This window comes from Dipodomys ordii, unplaced genomic scaffold (assembly GCF_000151885.1).
Source record: "Dipodomys ordii isolate 6190 unplaced genomic scaffold, Dord_2.0 Scaffold70, whole genome shotgun sequence".
Classification (NCBI taxonomy): Eukaryota; Metazoa; Chordata; class Mammalia; order Rodentia; family Heteromyidae; genus Dipodomys; species Dipodomys ordii.
The window spans coordinates 8,301,376-8,314,071 of record NW_012267286.1 but is presented as its reverse complement, the minus strand read 5'-3'; the positions used below and the strand labels follow the sequence as shown (position 1 = coordinate 8,314,071).

General features: G+C 37.1%; 1 protein-coding gene across 2 annotated transcripts in view; it reads right to left on the bottom strand.

Annotated features, from left to right (window-relative positions):
* Window positions 1-12,640, bottom strand: part of Tbck (TBC1 domain containing kinase) — a 120,089-nt gene extending 107,449 nt beyond the window's left edge. The window contains exons 1-4 of one of the 2 annotated variants that reach the window (XM_013023792.1): window positions 12,389-12,640; window positions 11,338-11,414; window positions 9,576-9,796; window positions 7,322-7,394 (exon numbers count right to left, since the gene is read on the bottom strand). In XM_013023792.1, coding sequence (XP_012879246.1) covers window positions 7,322-7,394; window positions 9,576-9,768 — 266 coding nt within the window. In that variant the 5' untranslated portion in view covers window positions 9,769-9,796; window positions 11,338-11,414; window positions 12,389-12,640. Of the gene's footprint in view, window positions 1-7,321; window positions 7,395-9,575; window positions 9,797-11,337; window positions 11,415-12,035; window positions 12,115-12,388 lie in introns of those variants that run through there. The other variant, XM_013023793.1, reaches the window with a different exon arrangement.
* Window positions 12,641-12,696: the final 56 nt, after the last annotated feature.

Here is a 12,696-nt window from a genome sequence, read left to right as displayed (position 1 = left end):
TGAGTCCTATGAGTTCTTTACTAAAGCTTGAAGTGGCATTAGCAAACCTTAGCATACCATAACAACTACTACCTGAGCCCCAATGATTGACTAAAACATCTGAGAACAAGTATTACTCTTGATTTTAAGTGTAAAAAATTCTTCCTAAACTTTGACAGGTGCAATTGTAAGATGCCTGACAAGATTCCTGCCCCAAATATACTAATCTTGCATGACCTTAAGTACATAAATATGATTGATTGATACAGTTAATGTTAAGGAAGAATGGGGATTGAAAATTTCAAGAAACAGAATGATGCCAACAACTTGAATGAGGAATGAAATAATCAGTAATTTGCTTCTATGAATGTCATCTTAAGTTTAGGAACTATTTCCAGAAAAATTAAATACAAATAACATTATTGTACATAATTAAAAGGAGTTGGGGAAGATTTAAGTTTAATAAAACAAAAAAAAAAGTGGCGCTGTAGTTCAAGTGGTAGAACACTCGTCTTGAGCTGAAGAGCTGAGGGACAGCACTCAGGCCCAGAGTTCAAGCCCCACAACTGACAAAAAAAATATTAATTTACTCAATAATTAATTTACAAATTTATTTACTGTATATAAAAATTGTATGCTAATGACTATGTATCAGAAAGATTAACTTAGGGAAGATAAAATATCCTTTCTTTAATTGTATAAATAAAGATGAATAATTGCAAGTTAGGAAGATTGCTTATTGCTAGAATACAATAAAATATATAAATTAGGATGAGGAACATAAAGCTTTTGATGAAGAGAAAAGGCACAAAGGGAGTCAGAGGAAAGTATATATATAAGTATTATTTGAAGTGTTGGATATTACATTGAAGGTTGAAGATACACTTGGACAAAAGGACGGATTGGGGTCTACATAGTAAATTTAACTCTGGCATTCAATCCCTTGATTATAACTGGTAACAATAAAAACTACATGCGTGATTTAGACATCATTTGAAAATAATTGAGAGTTAGACTGAAGTCAGACTCTATGCTTACAAAATTCATTTCCTTTAAAAAAAGCTATCAAATAGTTTTAAGAATAGATTGAACTTTAGGAATATTAAGAGGGAAGAGAAAGTAGGAGTGGCTAGAATTTGGAAAAAATGTCATAGAAGTCCAATTTGGACAATGTTGACATGTGGTAGTCAAGCCTGTTTCTTAATGAAGGCTGAAGCCAAATAATATATAGAAGAGCAAAGATAATGATAAGTCTCACCAAGGTAATATTAACAATATTTAACAAAACTATAGAACACAAGAGAGTTAGAAAGCAAGAGACTGCACAAGACTGCGAGCGTGAGTGAAGAATAGCTTTGGTATTATTTTCCTTTTTAAAATAAACCAAGCATATAAGAAGAAAAATATAGACTGATCTGGACATAATCTAATTTGTAGGACTATATTGTAATAAATGTCAAATGTATTTTTTTCCTGTCCGTCCGTCCATCTTTAAATGTATTTTTGAAGCAGAGTCCCTAAAGGGGAAAAAAATGTGCAAGAGTCTGAACCACTATTGTCAACTTTTACAAAGAATGTACTATCAGAAATTATGTGTGGCTCATTAACAATCTGAATCACATTCCAGAATGAATCCAAACTCTTGTGAGTATCTCATTCAGTGAGTTGGCAATATTTTAATTAGGCTACATAAAACTTACTAATCTATGTAAGTCAAACTATGTTTTCTAAACTAGTAAACAGCTTCAGAGTCTGCTTCCTATCTGTCTCCATATGTAATTTCTACAATGTTTATGGTATCTGCTACACATTCAAAACCATAATTTTTAACTTTTTTTTTTTGGGGGGTGGGTCCAGTCATGGTCCCTGAACTCTGGCCTGGGCATTGTCCCTCAGCTCTTCAGCTCAAGGCTAGCGCTCTACCACTTGAGCCACAGCACCACTTCTGGCTTTTTTCTTTTTGCTTATATGGTGCTGAGGAATCGAACCCAGGGCCTCAGGCATGCAAGGCAAGCGCTCTACCACTGAGCCACATTCCCAGCCCCAAAACCATAACTTTTAAAAACATGTCACAAACTAAATCTTGTTAAAGAAACATGCCTTTCTTTCTTACCCTTTCTTCACTTGTAAATTTAAGGATGATATAGAAACTATCGCAAGGGCCAAAACTGCTGAATATCTTTTTAGGAGCTAAATTTGTCACTACTCTTACAGATTAACCAAAAGTACCTGGTCTGAATTGTAATACTAACACAAAGCACACATAATACCTAGACTTAAAAGGCAAATTATTCTGTTCTCTCCCACCCCCCAGTCACCTAAATACCTCTAGAGTAGCAATTTACATTTAATTCTATGCCTCTGATTCCAAATAATAGTTTTGATCATTATTAACTGAATCTAAAGAGAAAAAGTTGGCAAAAGTGAACTATAAAATGGGTAATATAAAAAAAGAGAGCATCTGTCACCCTGAAATTAATTCCTTATACTCAAGCCTGAATAGACTCTTAGGAAAATACTGAGTACTTCTTTTTTTAAAGTAGAGTAGTAAATTTGTGCAAATAATACTGCTGGTATTAAAAAAACTAACTCCAGGATACAGCATAAATTATTATTTTCCGCAGGGATAACATACAATCTCAACAGGATTCCATACATATTAAAAGTTTTAACATGTTTTATTTCCTAATGCAATCTGAAATTTCAAGACAGTCTTAACATATAATCTATTAGTACTGCCAATTACTGCCATTCACACATAGTACAAAAGCACTTAATATTGAATAGGTCATATAAAATTTAGTCATAAGTCTTCTAAGTTCCTAGTTTCATTCCCCTAATCTGTCCCATCTATATAAACTGACCAAATATGCATTAAATGATAGTTATAAGCAGAAAATCAACTCCAAAAACTAGTAGACACCTGGCAGTTCTGCAACTTATAGAAGACAAAGACAAGTAAAAATCAAAAACTTCAAACTGAGCCAGGTGCTGGTGGCTCACGCCTGTAATCCTAGCTACTCAGGAGGCTGAGATCTGAGGATCACGGTTCAAAGCCAGCCCAGGCAGGAAAGATTGTGAGACTCCTATCTCCAATTAACCACCAGAAAACCGGAAGTGGCGCTGTAGCTCACGTGGTAGAGCGCTCGCCTTGAGCTGAAGAGCTGAAGGACAGTGCCCAGGCCCAGAGTTCAAGCCCCATGACCAACAAAAAAAAAAAAAAATAACAGAACTTCAGATTGAAATCCCATCTATATAGAAGAATTCCTGTTTATTTCACATCTGCTCTTTTTTGTTGTTGTTGATTGTGGGGCTTAAACTCTGGGCCTGGGTACTGTCCATGAGCTCTCTAGCTCAAGGCAAGCACTCTACCCACTCTACCACTTGAGCCACAGTGCCACTTTTGGGTTTCTTGTGGTTAACTGGAGATGAGTCTCAAAAACTTTCCTGCCTGGGGTGGCGCTGAACCGTGATCCTAAGATCTCAGTCTCCTGAGTAGCTAGGATTGCAGGCATAAGGCACCCAACTTACATCTGCCTTTCTTACAGGTACAGGGTACTTGTGGCAGTAAAGAACTAAACTGTAAGCCTTAACTGCATCTTTTCTATACAGAGGTTATAAAATGAATTAACATTTCAGCATATCAACTCTGGACATGAAGCTTTCCCTGTTACTGTAAATTAACATTATCCAAATATGTGGAAAAGTCAAACAGTTCTCACCAAAATTAATTTAGATGGATGAATCAGATAGCAACTTAAAACTGAACCTAAAAGCTAGTACAGCTGGGCGCTGGTGGCTCACACCTGTAATCCTAGCTACTCAGGAGGCTGAGATCTGAGGATCGCGGTTCAAAGCCAGCCCGGGCAGGAAAGACCGTGAGACTCCTATCTCCAATAAACCACCAGAAAACCGGAAGTGGCGCTGTAGCTCAAGTGGTAGAGCGCTCGCCTTGAGCTGAAGAGCTGAGGGACAGCGCCCAGGCCCAGAGTTCAAGCCCCACGACCGATAAAAAAAAGAAAAAAAGAAAAAAAAGCTAGTACATACTAAATGATATATTCCAAAATGTACACAGAAAATATTGTATTTGGGACTATTACCACAATAGTTTACAAATATCACACATCTCAGTTGAAGACATTATAAAGAACTATGTAAGTCAGTACTTCCTGTTATTAAAATAAGACTAGCATAAATGTAAATAGCATGGAAGACAATATGAATTTTACATTTAATCTTATTCACAGTTATGGTATTGCATTCCTAGATCAAGTAAAATCTCTTTTTTTTCCTTCTTAGCAGTTCCATTTTATTAAGACTGTGAATTTAAAAATAATTTTGTATTGTTATTATAAAGAAGGGTCACAGTTACACGAGTAAAATTTCTTGTTGTACAAGTAAGAAAATGATTAAGGTGCTCAATCAAGACTGTCAGCCAGCTCATAGCTTTTTCCTCACACAGACTGAACTATAAAATTATACATATATATATATATATATAAATAAATTTTACTCAGTCAACATAATTTTTTCTTGGATAAAGATACTCTGTAATTGTTTTTGAATTTTCATGCCAATTCACTTTCTATGTGTGTATATATACACATTATATACATAATTCTTAGTTGTACAAAGGAGTTGCCATTCAACAAAGCAGTTTATGAATACAATGTATCTTAATCAATGTCATCCCTTTCAACATTCAAATTCCCTACACACATTTTCCACTTTAAATTTGTAGATATGTATTGAAATTCTTAACTGTATTCTGTCCTTCTCTTTATTCTTCCAATACCCCTCACTTTGAGCCATTCCACCCCTTTCAAGTACTAATTTCCTGGTGTTAATTTTGTTTAATTTTTATTTAGCCTTTCTAAAGAACTACTATTAGAGTATTCCCCTGAATTTAGCATATTTCAGTTAGTACATTTGAGTATACTTGCATACTACCCGAAGTGTTTACTTATGTATTTATAAACTAAATCTAGCTTCCACATATGAGAGAAAACATGCAACTTTTGTCTCTTTGGGCCTGACTCATCATAATTTTTCCTAGGTCCTTCTGTTTCTTTGAAAAGACTGATATTGCATCACCGGGGTTTTGTTTTTGTTTTTGTCGGTGGTGGGGCTTGAACTTTGGGCTTGAACACTGTCCCTTATCTCTTCAGCTCAAGGCTAGCACTCTACCACTCTACCACTCACAGTGTCACTCCGGTTTCCTGAGAGGTTTATTGGAGATCAGTCTTACAGAGTTTCCTGCCTGGGCTGGCTTCGAACGATGATCCCCAGATCTCAGCCTCCTCAGTAGCTAGGATTACAGGTGTGAGCCACTAGCTTTGACATTGCATCACAGAGAACTTCAGCAAAAGAAGCTTATAAAATACTGTATAAATGTGACCTAGTGAACAAAGAGTAATACTGTATGTTCTCAAAACTCAAAGACTGGTGACACTACAAAAACTATGATCATAGACATATATTCATTAAATCAAATTAAGCCATTTCTACATATACAGAAAATTAACTATCACCAATGATCTCATTAGACTTTCCAAAGAAGGAAGTAAGACTAGAACAAATAGGGTATTTTTATTCTTCATTTCAGAGCCCACTCAAGGAAAGTGAAAACACCAAGGAAAGATCTTATTCAATTTGTTCACTTTGTTTCTGTAATTATCTATTTAGTCAAATACATTTTCTCCCTTTGGGAAAGACTTTTGTCATCCACAATATTATATGATAGTTGTTAACCAATAAGTAAAAAGCAAAACAAAAAACACTTTGAAGTCTGCTGTAGTTCAGCTTCTACATCTCTACTCTTCTTTCTATATCCTAACTAAAAGTCAGAGTGCCCTGAATGCTCAATGACCAGACTAGTTGCAGACTTTTCAAAGTAGGCTTGAGCCCAAGACAAGGCCTGGGATATCCCATACACTGATAAGGATGTTCAGGTTGTTGTCCTCAGTAGTCAATCAGAATTCCTGAAACACCCTTTCCTCTCTTTTTTTTTTTTGGTCAGTTGTGGGGCTTGAACTCTGGGCCCGAACAATATCCCTCAGCTCTTCAGCTCAAGATTAATGCTCTACCACTTGAGCCACAGTGCCACTTCTGGTTTTCTAGTGGTTAATGGGAAATAAGAGTCTCGTGGACATTCCTGCTCAGGCTGGCTTTGAACTGCAATCCTCAGATCTTAGCCTCCTGAGCAGTTAGGATTATAGGAATGAGCCACCAGTGCCCACCCCTTTACTCTTTTGAGAAGCCTTGAGACTAAGCTTCAGCACCCTGTAAGTTTTCCTATGATATACTTCCAACTGATCAGCCTGGCATTTGGTAGTTCTTTTTTTTTTTAAATCCTAAATGGCCCATTTTAGGGACAATTTGGGGAATACCTTAAATGTACTCCTAGTTATGGGTCAGCTCTAGCCACAAGTTTGGAAGGATGAAAAAGATAATTTTAATGGTAAGCATGGCTTTATCAGTTCAATACAACTTAGTTAATACCTGTAAGATATATTTTACAATTTTCAGAAAAATTTATGCAACAGGTATTGACACAGGTTTCTGATAACCCATGTAATTATGATATTTGGTAATAGGTTTTTAATAGAAGTTCAGACTACATACTCTTCAAGAGACAGAAAACATATGTAAGTTATTGAAATGAATTCAAAGTATACAATAAAATATACTGAGGTTACGTCCTTCAATATGGCCTTTACGTAGTGCACTGTATTTCTAGAAATACCAGTATCCTGTGAGAAGCTACCATGTAGTTCTTTTAGGGAAAATACAATTGATCTTAACTAGAGAACTGAATAGTTAATAGGAAAGTTTCAATTTTGTGTGTGTGTGTTGTTTTTTTTCTTTGTCTGCTGTGCTTTCTTTGTCTTTTGTGCTGAACTAAGGGCCTGCTGCTGTCCCTGAGCTTCTGTATGCTCAAGGCTAGCACTCTACCACTTGAGCCACAGCGCCACTTCCAGTTTTTGAGTAGTTAATTGAGATAAGAGTCTCTTGGGGAATTTTCTGCCAGGGCTGGCTTCAAACTGCTATCCTCAGATCTTTGCCTCTGGAGTAGCTAAGATTACAGGTGTGAGACACCAGTGCCCAGCATGTGTATATTCTTTTAAGAAAAAATTTTCAAGTACTATGCAGAATGCTTAATTCATCAAACTTGACAATGTTAATATTCAAATTATGTGGCCTAAATTTCCTAAGGTCAATATGTGCATCCAAATTTTATTACTAAACAAATAACAAAAGAAATCAAAGACCTTCAGTTTCTAATAAAAATGCCTATTTGTTTACCAACTCCTATTTATTTGTCCCAATAATCACACAGTACCTCACAGGTTTCCTTTCTCGAAGCAAGTCTTCCAGACTCCGTTCACAGTGTTCAGCCACCACCACCAGTCTTTCTGGGTAAAACAAAGCAAATTAAAGACAAAAAAAAAAACTTTATCTTTAATGTAGTTTTAATAACAAAATAATATATCTCCATTGAAGATATTAACATATAGTACAAATAATGTTTTAAAGAATATTTTAATCTGTTAATTATATCATTACAAGTATATGGAATACTAGGATAAATATCTTGTAAGCTAATAAACTAGATAACCATTTTTTTCTTGTGTTTTTTTCTCTGTAGTATCTTATATGCTTCAGGGAAGATACATGGAAAGTCTGATCTTGGGAAAGAAAAGGTGATCTTTCTTATTATGTGGTATTACATTAATGAGAAATTTGTGCCATTCACTAAGGCATTTGAGTAGAAGCTCCAAAATTTCAACCAAAATGACTGTGACACTTTGGAACAAGTAGACCTTTTCATAAGCACTTAATTTATTTACTCCTATGTAAACAAAATTTCAGACTCTGGAGTATTTCCAATATAAATAAGAAAACAAATTCCCTAGTTTTCTATCATTGATACTCATTCTAAAACTCCAGGCAGAAAATATATGAATTTTTTTTATATATCCATTACCTCGGCAAAGGGCTACTGAGACTTCAGAGAGCACGAGTAGGGCAACCACAGAAAACAGCAATATGGTGGATGGGATAAAGAGACCAAGCAGATGTTGGCCAGTGATCAAAGAATGGATTATGGTACATCAAAGAATCAGATTCTATTTGACATTGATATCCAAGAGATTTATATGTGAAGTTAGCAGAAGTCCTTCACAGAGGGGTTTCTATTGAAGGGTTAAAATATATTAATATTCTATAGAAAGAAATGATTAAATATAGGCAAGTATATTGGGTTATCTTTTTACGTGTTTTCCATATTTTTAAATTATATTAGTAAAACTAAACACTTTTCACTAAAATGCATTTGACATGTTTTAAGGTATGGGAAGAGGAAAAGAATGAGAGAGAATAGTAGAAGGGGTGACATTACCAAGATGCTCTATGTCGAATTGTAATCTATTTGTACAACTACTAATTTTTTTTAAAAGAAAACAAAAGGCAACTCAAGCCAGGCACTGGTAACTATATATAGTTACTTAGGCGGCTGAGATATGAAGATCATAGTTTAAACCCAGTGCAAGTAGAAAAAAGTCTGTGAGACTCTTACCTCCAATTAACTAGAAAAAGCTGGAATTGGAGTTATGGCTCAAGTGATAAAAGCACTAGCTTTCAGCTAAAAGCTAAAGGACAGTGCTCAAGCCCTGATTTCAAGCCCCCACTGTCAGAAAAACCAAAAAGAAAAAAGAAAAGGAAAAGAAATAAAAACTCACACAGCAAACAAGCTTCCAAAATTCATTCTAAAAAAATAATAGCGTTATCACCTTAAGCATCTTGGGATGGTGTAAAAAAAAAAAAGACTGATTATCTACTAATACAAACTTTAGTTCTCTAAATAACAATACTGTGTTAAAATAACGCTGCTGAAAATAAAATTTTAAAAAGCTGCTCTAGCCACGGGCTGGTGGCTTATGCTTGTAATCCTCGCTACTCAAGACGCTGAGATCTGAGGATCGCAGTTCAAAGCAGCCTGGGCAGGAAAGTCTGTGAGACTTATCTCCAACCACCAGAAAACAGGAAGTGGCACCATGGCTCTAGAGGTAGAGAGCTAGCCTTGAGCTGAAGAACTGAGGGATAGTGCCCATGCCCAGAGTTCAAGCCCCATGACTGACCAGTATATTAAAAAAAAAAAAAAAGAAAAAGAAAAAAAAGAGTTGCTCTATTTTCATTCAAAGATTTTAGTCAAATTTGTGTTCAACATAAAAAAAGAAGTACATGCCTGAACATACATTGACTTCTTTATATATTTACTGTGAGCTATTTGTTTTAGTGCAAGTCCAGGACTTAACCTTCGTACCTGTGCGCCATCCCTTAGCTTTTCATTCAAGGCTAGTGCTCTACCACTTGAACCACAGCTCTACTTCCAGCTTTTTGTTGGTTAATTGGAGATAAGACTCTCATGGACTTTTCTGCCAGGGCTGATTTTGAACTGAGATCCTCATCTCAGCCTCTTGAATAACTATGATTATGGGCATGAGCCTGCGCCTGGCTTACTTACCATGTTTTTATAATTAAATCTTCTTACAACATAAAGAGAACACAAAGTATGAAAGAAAATAAAGACTAACCATGCTTTCCCCTGGAAATATCCACATATTGGCATAATCTGGGATGGGTGATGGTCTTGAGAATTTGAAATCGTCCTAAAATTTTAATGGAGTTTGGCGTGAGAGGAAGTCCATTGCTTCCACAGACATCATGTGGCAGAGCTGAAGCAAAGAAGGTAAAGGCGCCCATTTCTGCATCCTTCAAGGGAAACATCTCTGGGGTCCAAATCTGTCACAATGATCTAGAAACAAAGGGAATTTTATGAAAATTCACACATTAAGCCAGTGCTTTCTCATCTTAATAACATGGGGGAAAATACTAATCTAAACATTGTACAATAAAAAAAAAACAAAGTTGAAAAATTCTAAATTTTAAGATTTTTTTTCTAAACAAAAGGCTAGTATAATCCAAAAATTTGGAAGTTAACTAAAAATAGAAAGCTGTAGCCCAGCATGTGCATCTTCTACTTACTATTAAGTAGAAGATCAACTTGAGCTATTTAGTGAGACGGTAAAAAAATACATAATCAAACATAACTTTGCATTTCAGCTCTAAATTAAAGAATTTTCAATAGCATAAAAAGAAAAACTCAGAACATTTCAACTTCAATGACAACTGAATGTTAACAGAAGAAAAAGTGTGTAACTGCATTTTTCTATCAATAAAACTCTGTCCCTAAAGCTGAAAGATTTCAGGAAACTACTATAAAGCAAAATGCATATGGAATAGACTGTTACAAGAAACATACATCTCTAATAGTAAAAACACAACAAAACAAAATAAAAAACCACCAGACTGAAAACATTGTGTCTGCTATGGATGCTAGCTCAAAGAATCCTCTCAAATCATGTCTGAAATTTGTAGTACCCCAGTAAAGTTCTGGCTGTCCATTCCAACATCCTAAAACAAGCGTACCAGCCAACAAGGCACTATTATCATAGGAATCTCCCAAATAGCCCTTCTTAACTTTTTTTTTTGTATGTGTCTTTGTGTGTGAAGGTCTTGGGCTTGAACTCAGAGCCTGGGTGCTGTCCCTGAGCTTTTTTACTCAAGGCTAGTGCTCTATCACTTAAGCCACAATTCCATTTCCAGATTTTTGGCACTTAATTTGACATAAGAGTCTCATGGACTTCTCTGCCTCAACTGGCTTCGAACTGGGGATCCGCAGATCTCAGCATCTTAAGTAGTTAGTGTAAGACACCTATCTCTCCTTTACTCTTAAGTAATGAATCACCTGAGATCAACTGATAGTTGAGACTACAATGTAAAATGAAAAAATAAGAATAAAGAATTAATTTTTGGAGGAAACAAAAAATACATTTTAGAGAGGCTTAAGAAAATACTGCATTTATTATATAAAGCATAAACTTAGGGGAAAACCATATTTCACTAAAGAGGAATGATTAATAGATATATGAAAAGATAACCAACTCATTGTAATCAAGGGATTTTTCATTAAAACCACATGAGAATTTATACTCAGAGTAAAAATTAAGACATCTGGTAACACATGTTGGGAAGAATGTAGAAAAAAAGAGGACTTCCTATTTATAAATAGGAGTGTAAATTGGTACAATCACTTCAGAAACAAGTTTAACACTATATTTTGTTCCATTCTCAGCACTGTTTTTGTCATTTGCAAAGGGTCTTTAGTAGGAAAAGTACTTTCAAATTCATTAACACAGATGAATGTAGTTCTTCTGTAAGCCCTCCTCCCACTGCCCAGAGCCATTATGTTCCTCATTTTCAAAAGCTGCTGAGGTCAGGTGTAATGATGCATACCTGTAATGCCAGCCAGCACTCAGGAGATAGAGGCAGGAGCACTGAGAGTTCAGGGGAAGCTTTGAAGTACTTATAGCCTGTCTCAAAAGAAAAGAAAAAGACAAAAGAAAAGGTTAGCATTGTAACATCACTCATCAAATGGACTTAACATTTGACAAGGTTACAAGTTACTTCTAAAGAACAGACCTGTGTGCAGGAAAAAGTGAGCCAGAGAACTGCTGCATTTTAGTATTTGCTTTTACTATGAGCTAACTAGATTGTCAGATAGATGCCTTTCCTTTAGACAATCAAATAACCAAACAAAATGAAACGGTTTCAAAATACAAAACACTAGTAAGGAGAAATATTTCCTTAGTTTTGTTTCAACTTTATCATTACAAATAAACAAACATGTCCACAGGTGTCATGTCAAATGGAAGTGGGTGCACATACAAACAAGACACATACACTAACACATGGTGGTATGACTGTAACCCCAGCTCTGTGGTGCAGATATAGGAGGACGGTGGTCTGAGGCAGACCAGCGGGACAAAAGATTAAGGCAAAAAAGCTGGAGAAATACACATACTTGTACTTACACACTTGATGTGTGTAAAGAAAAGGGATGAGAGATTGGGGGAGGGGAGGCGGAACAACAGTGTAAACAGTTCCTGGGTCTGAAAATCCATTTAACACACATTATACAATATCCATCTTACGTCAGGTGTTGCCCGCTCAGTGCCAAAGTCAGTGAACAAGATACTCTGGGGAGATGAGGGAAGGCCACGGGATTAGAGGCGTGCCAGACAGCGGACAGTTCTAAATCTACTGTCTCCCCACCGCCTCACTTTTCCCAGCTGCTCACGACGGTGTTCCACTGTACAACTAAAGAAACCAAAAAGATCAAAGCAAAGGCGGAGGCAGTGAAAGCAAACACGCCTTTCTTTGAGGCAGGGACTCGGGTGCAGGTGTGAGAAGCACAGTGAGGGCCGTAGGGTGGCCAGGGCTGCAGACAACCCCAGTAAGCAGAACCTGCGGAGCCCCTCCAAGCAGCCGAAGCCCCCTCGCCTACCCCACACTCCCGGACACCGAAAGCACGCGCCCCCGAGTCCGGAGGGAGTCTCCTCTCCGCAGACGCTGAGGCCCGGCGCGCTCCCAGGAGCCAGGCCGCCTCGGCTCAGAGCACCAAGCTTTGCATTTCCATAAGGACGCTCTGGGAACGCCGGGAGGTCAGCTGAGCCAACCCAGGGCGCGGCCCACCCAGGGCGTCACAACCTCCCCGGAAGCGCGAGCGCCGCACACGCTCCACGGCCGGCGCCCAACTTCCCACCACACCGCCCTCCGACAAGCGGGACGCTCGCTCCTGACGTCACACGCTCG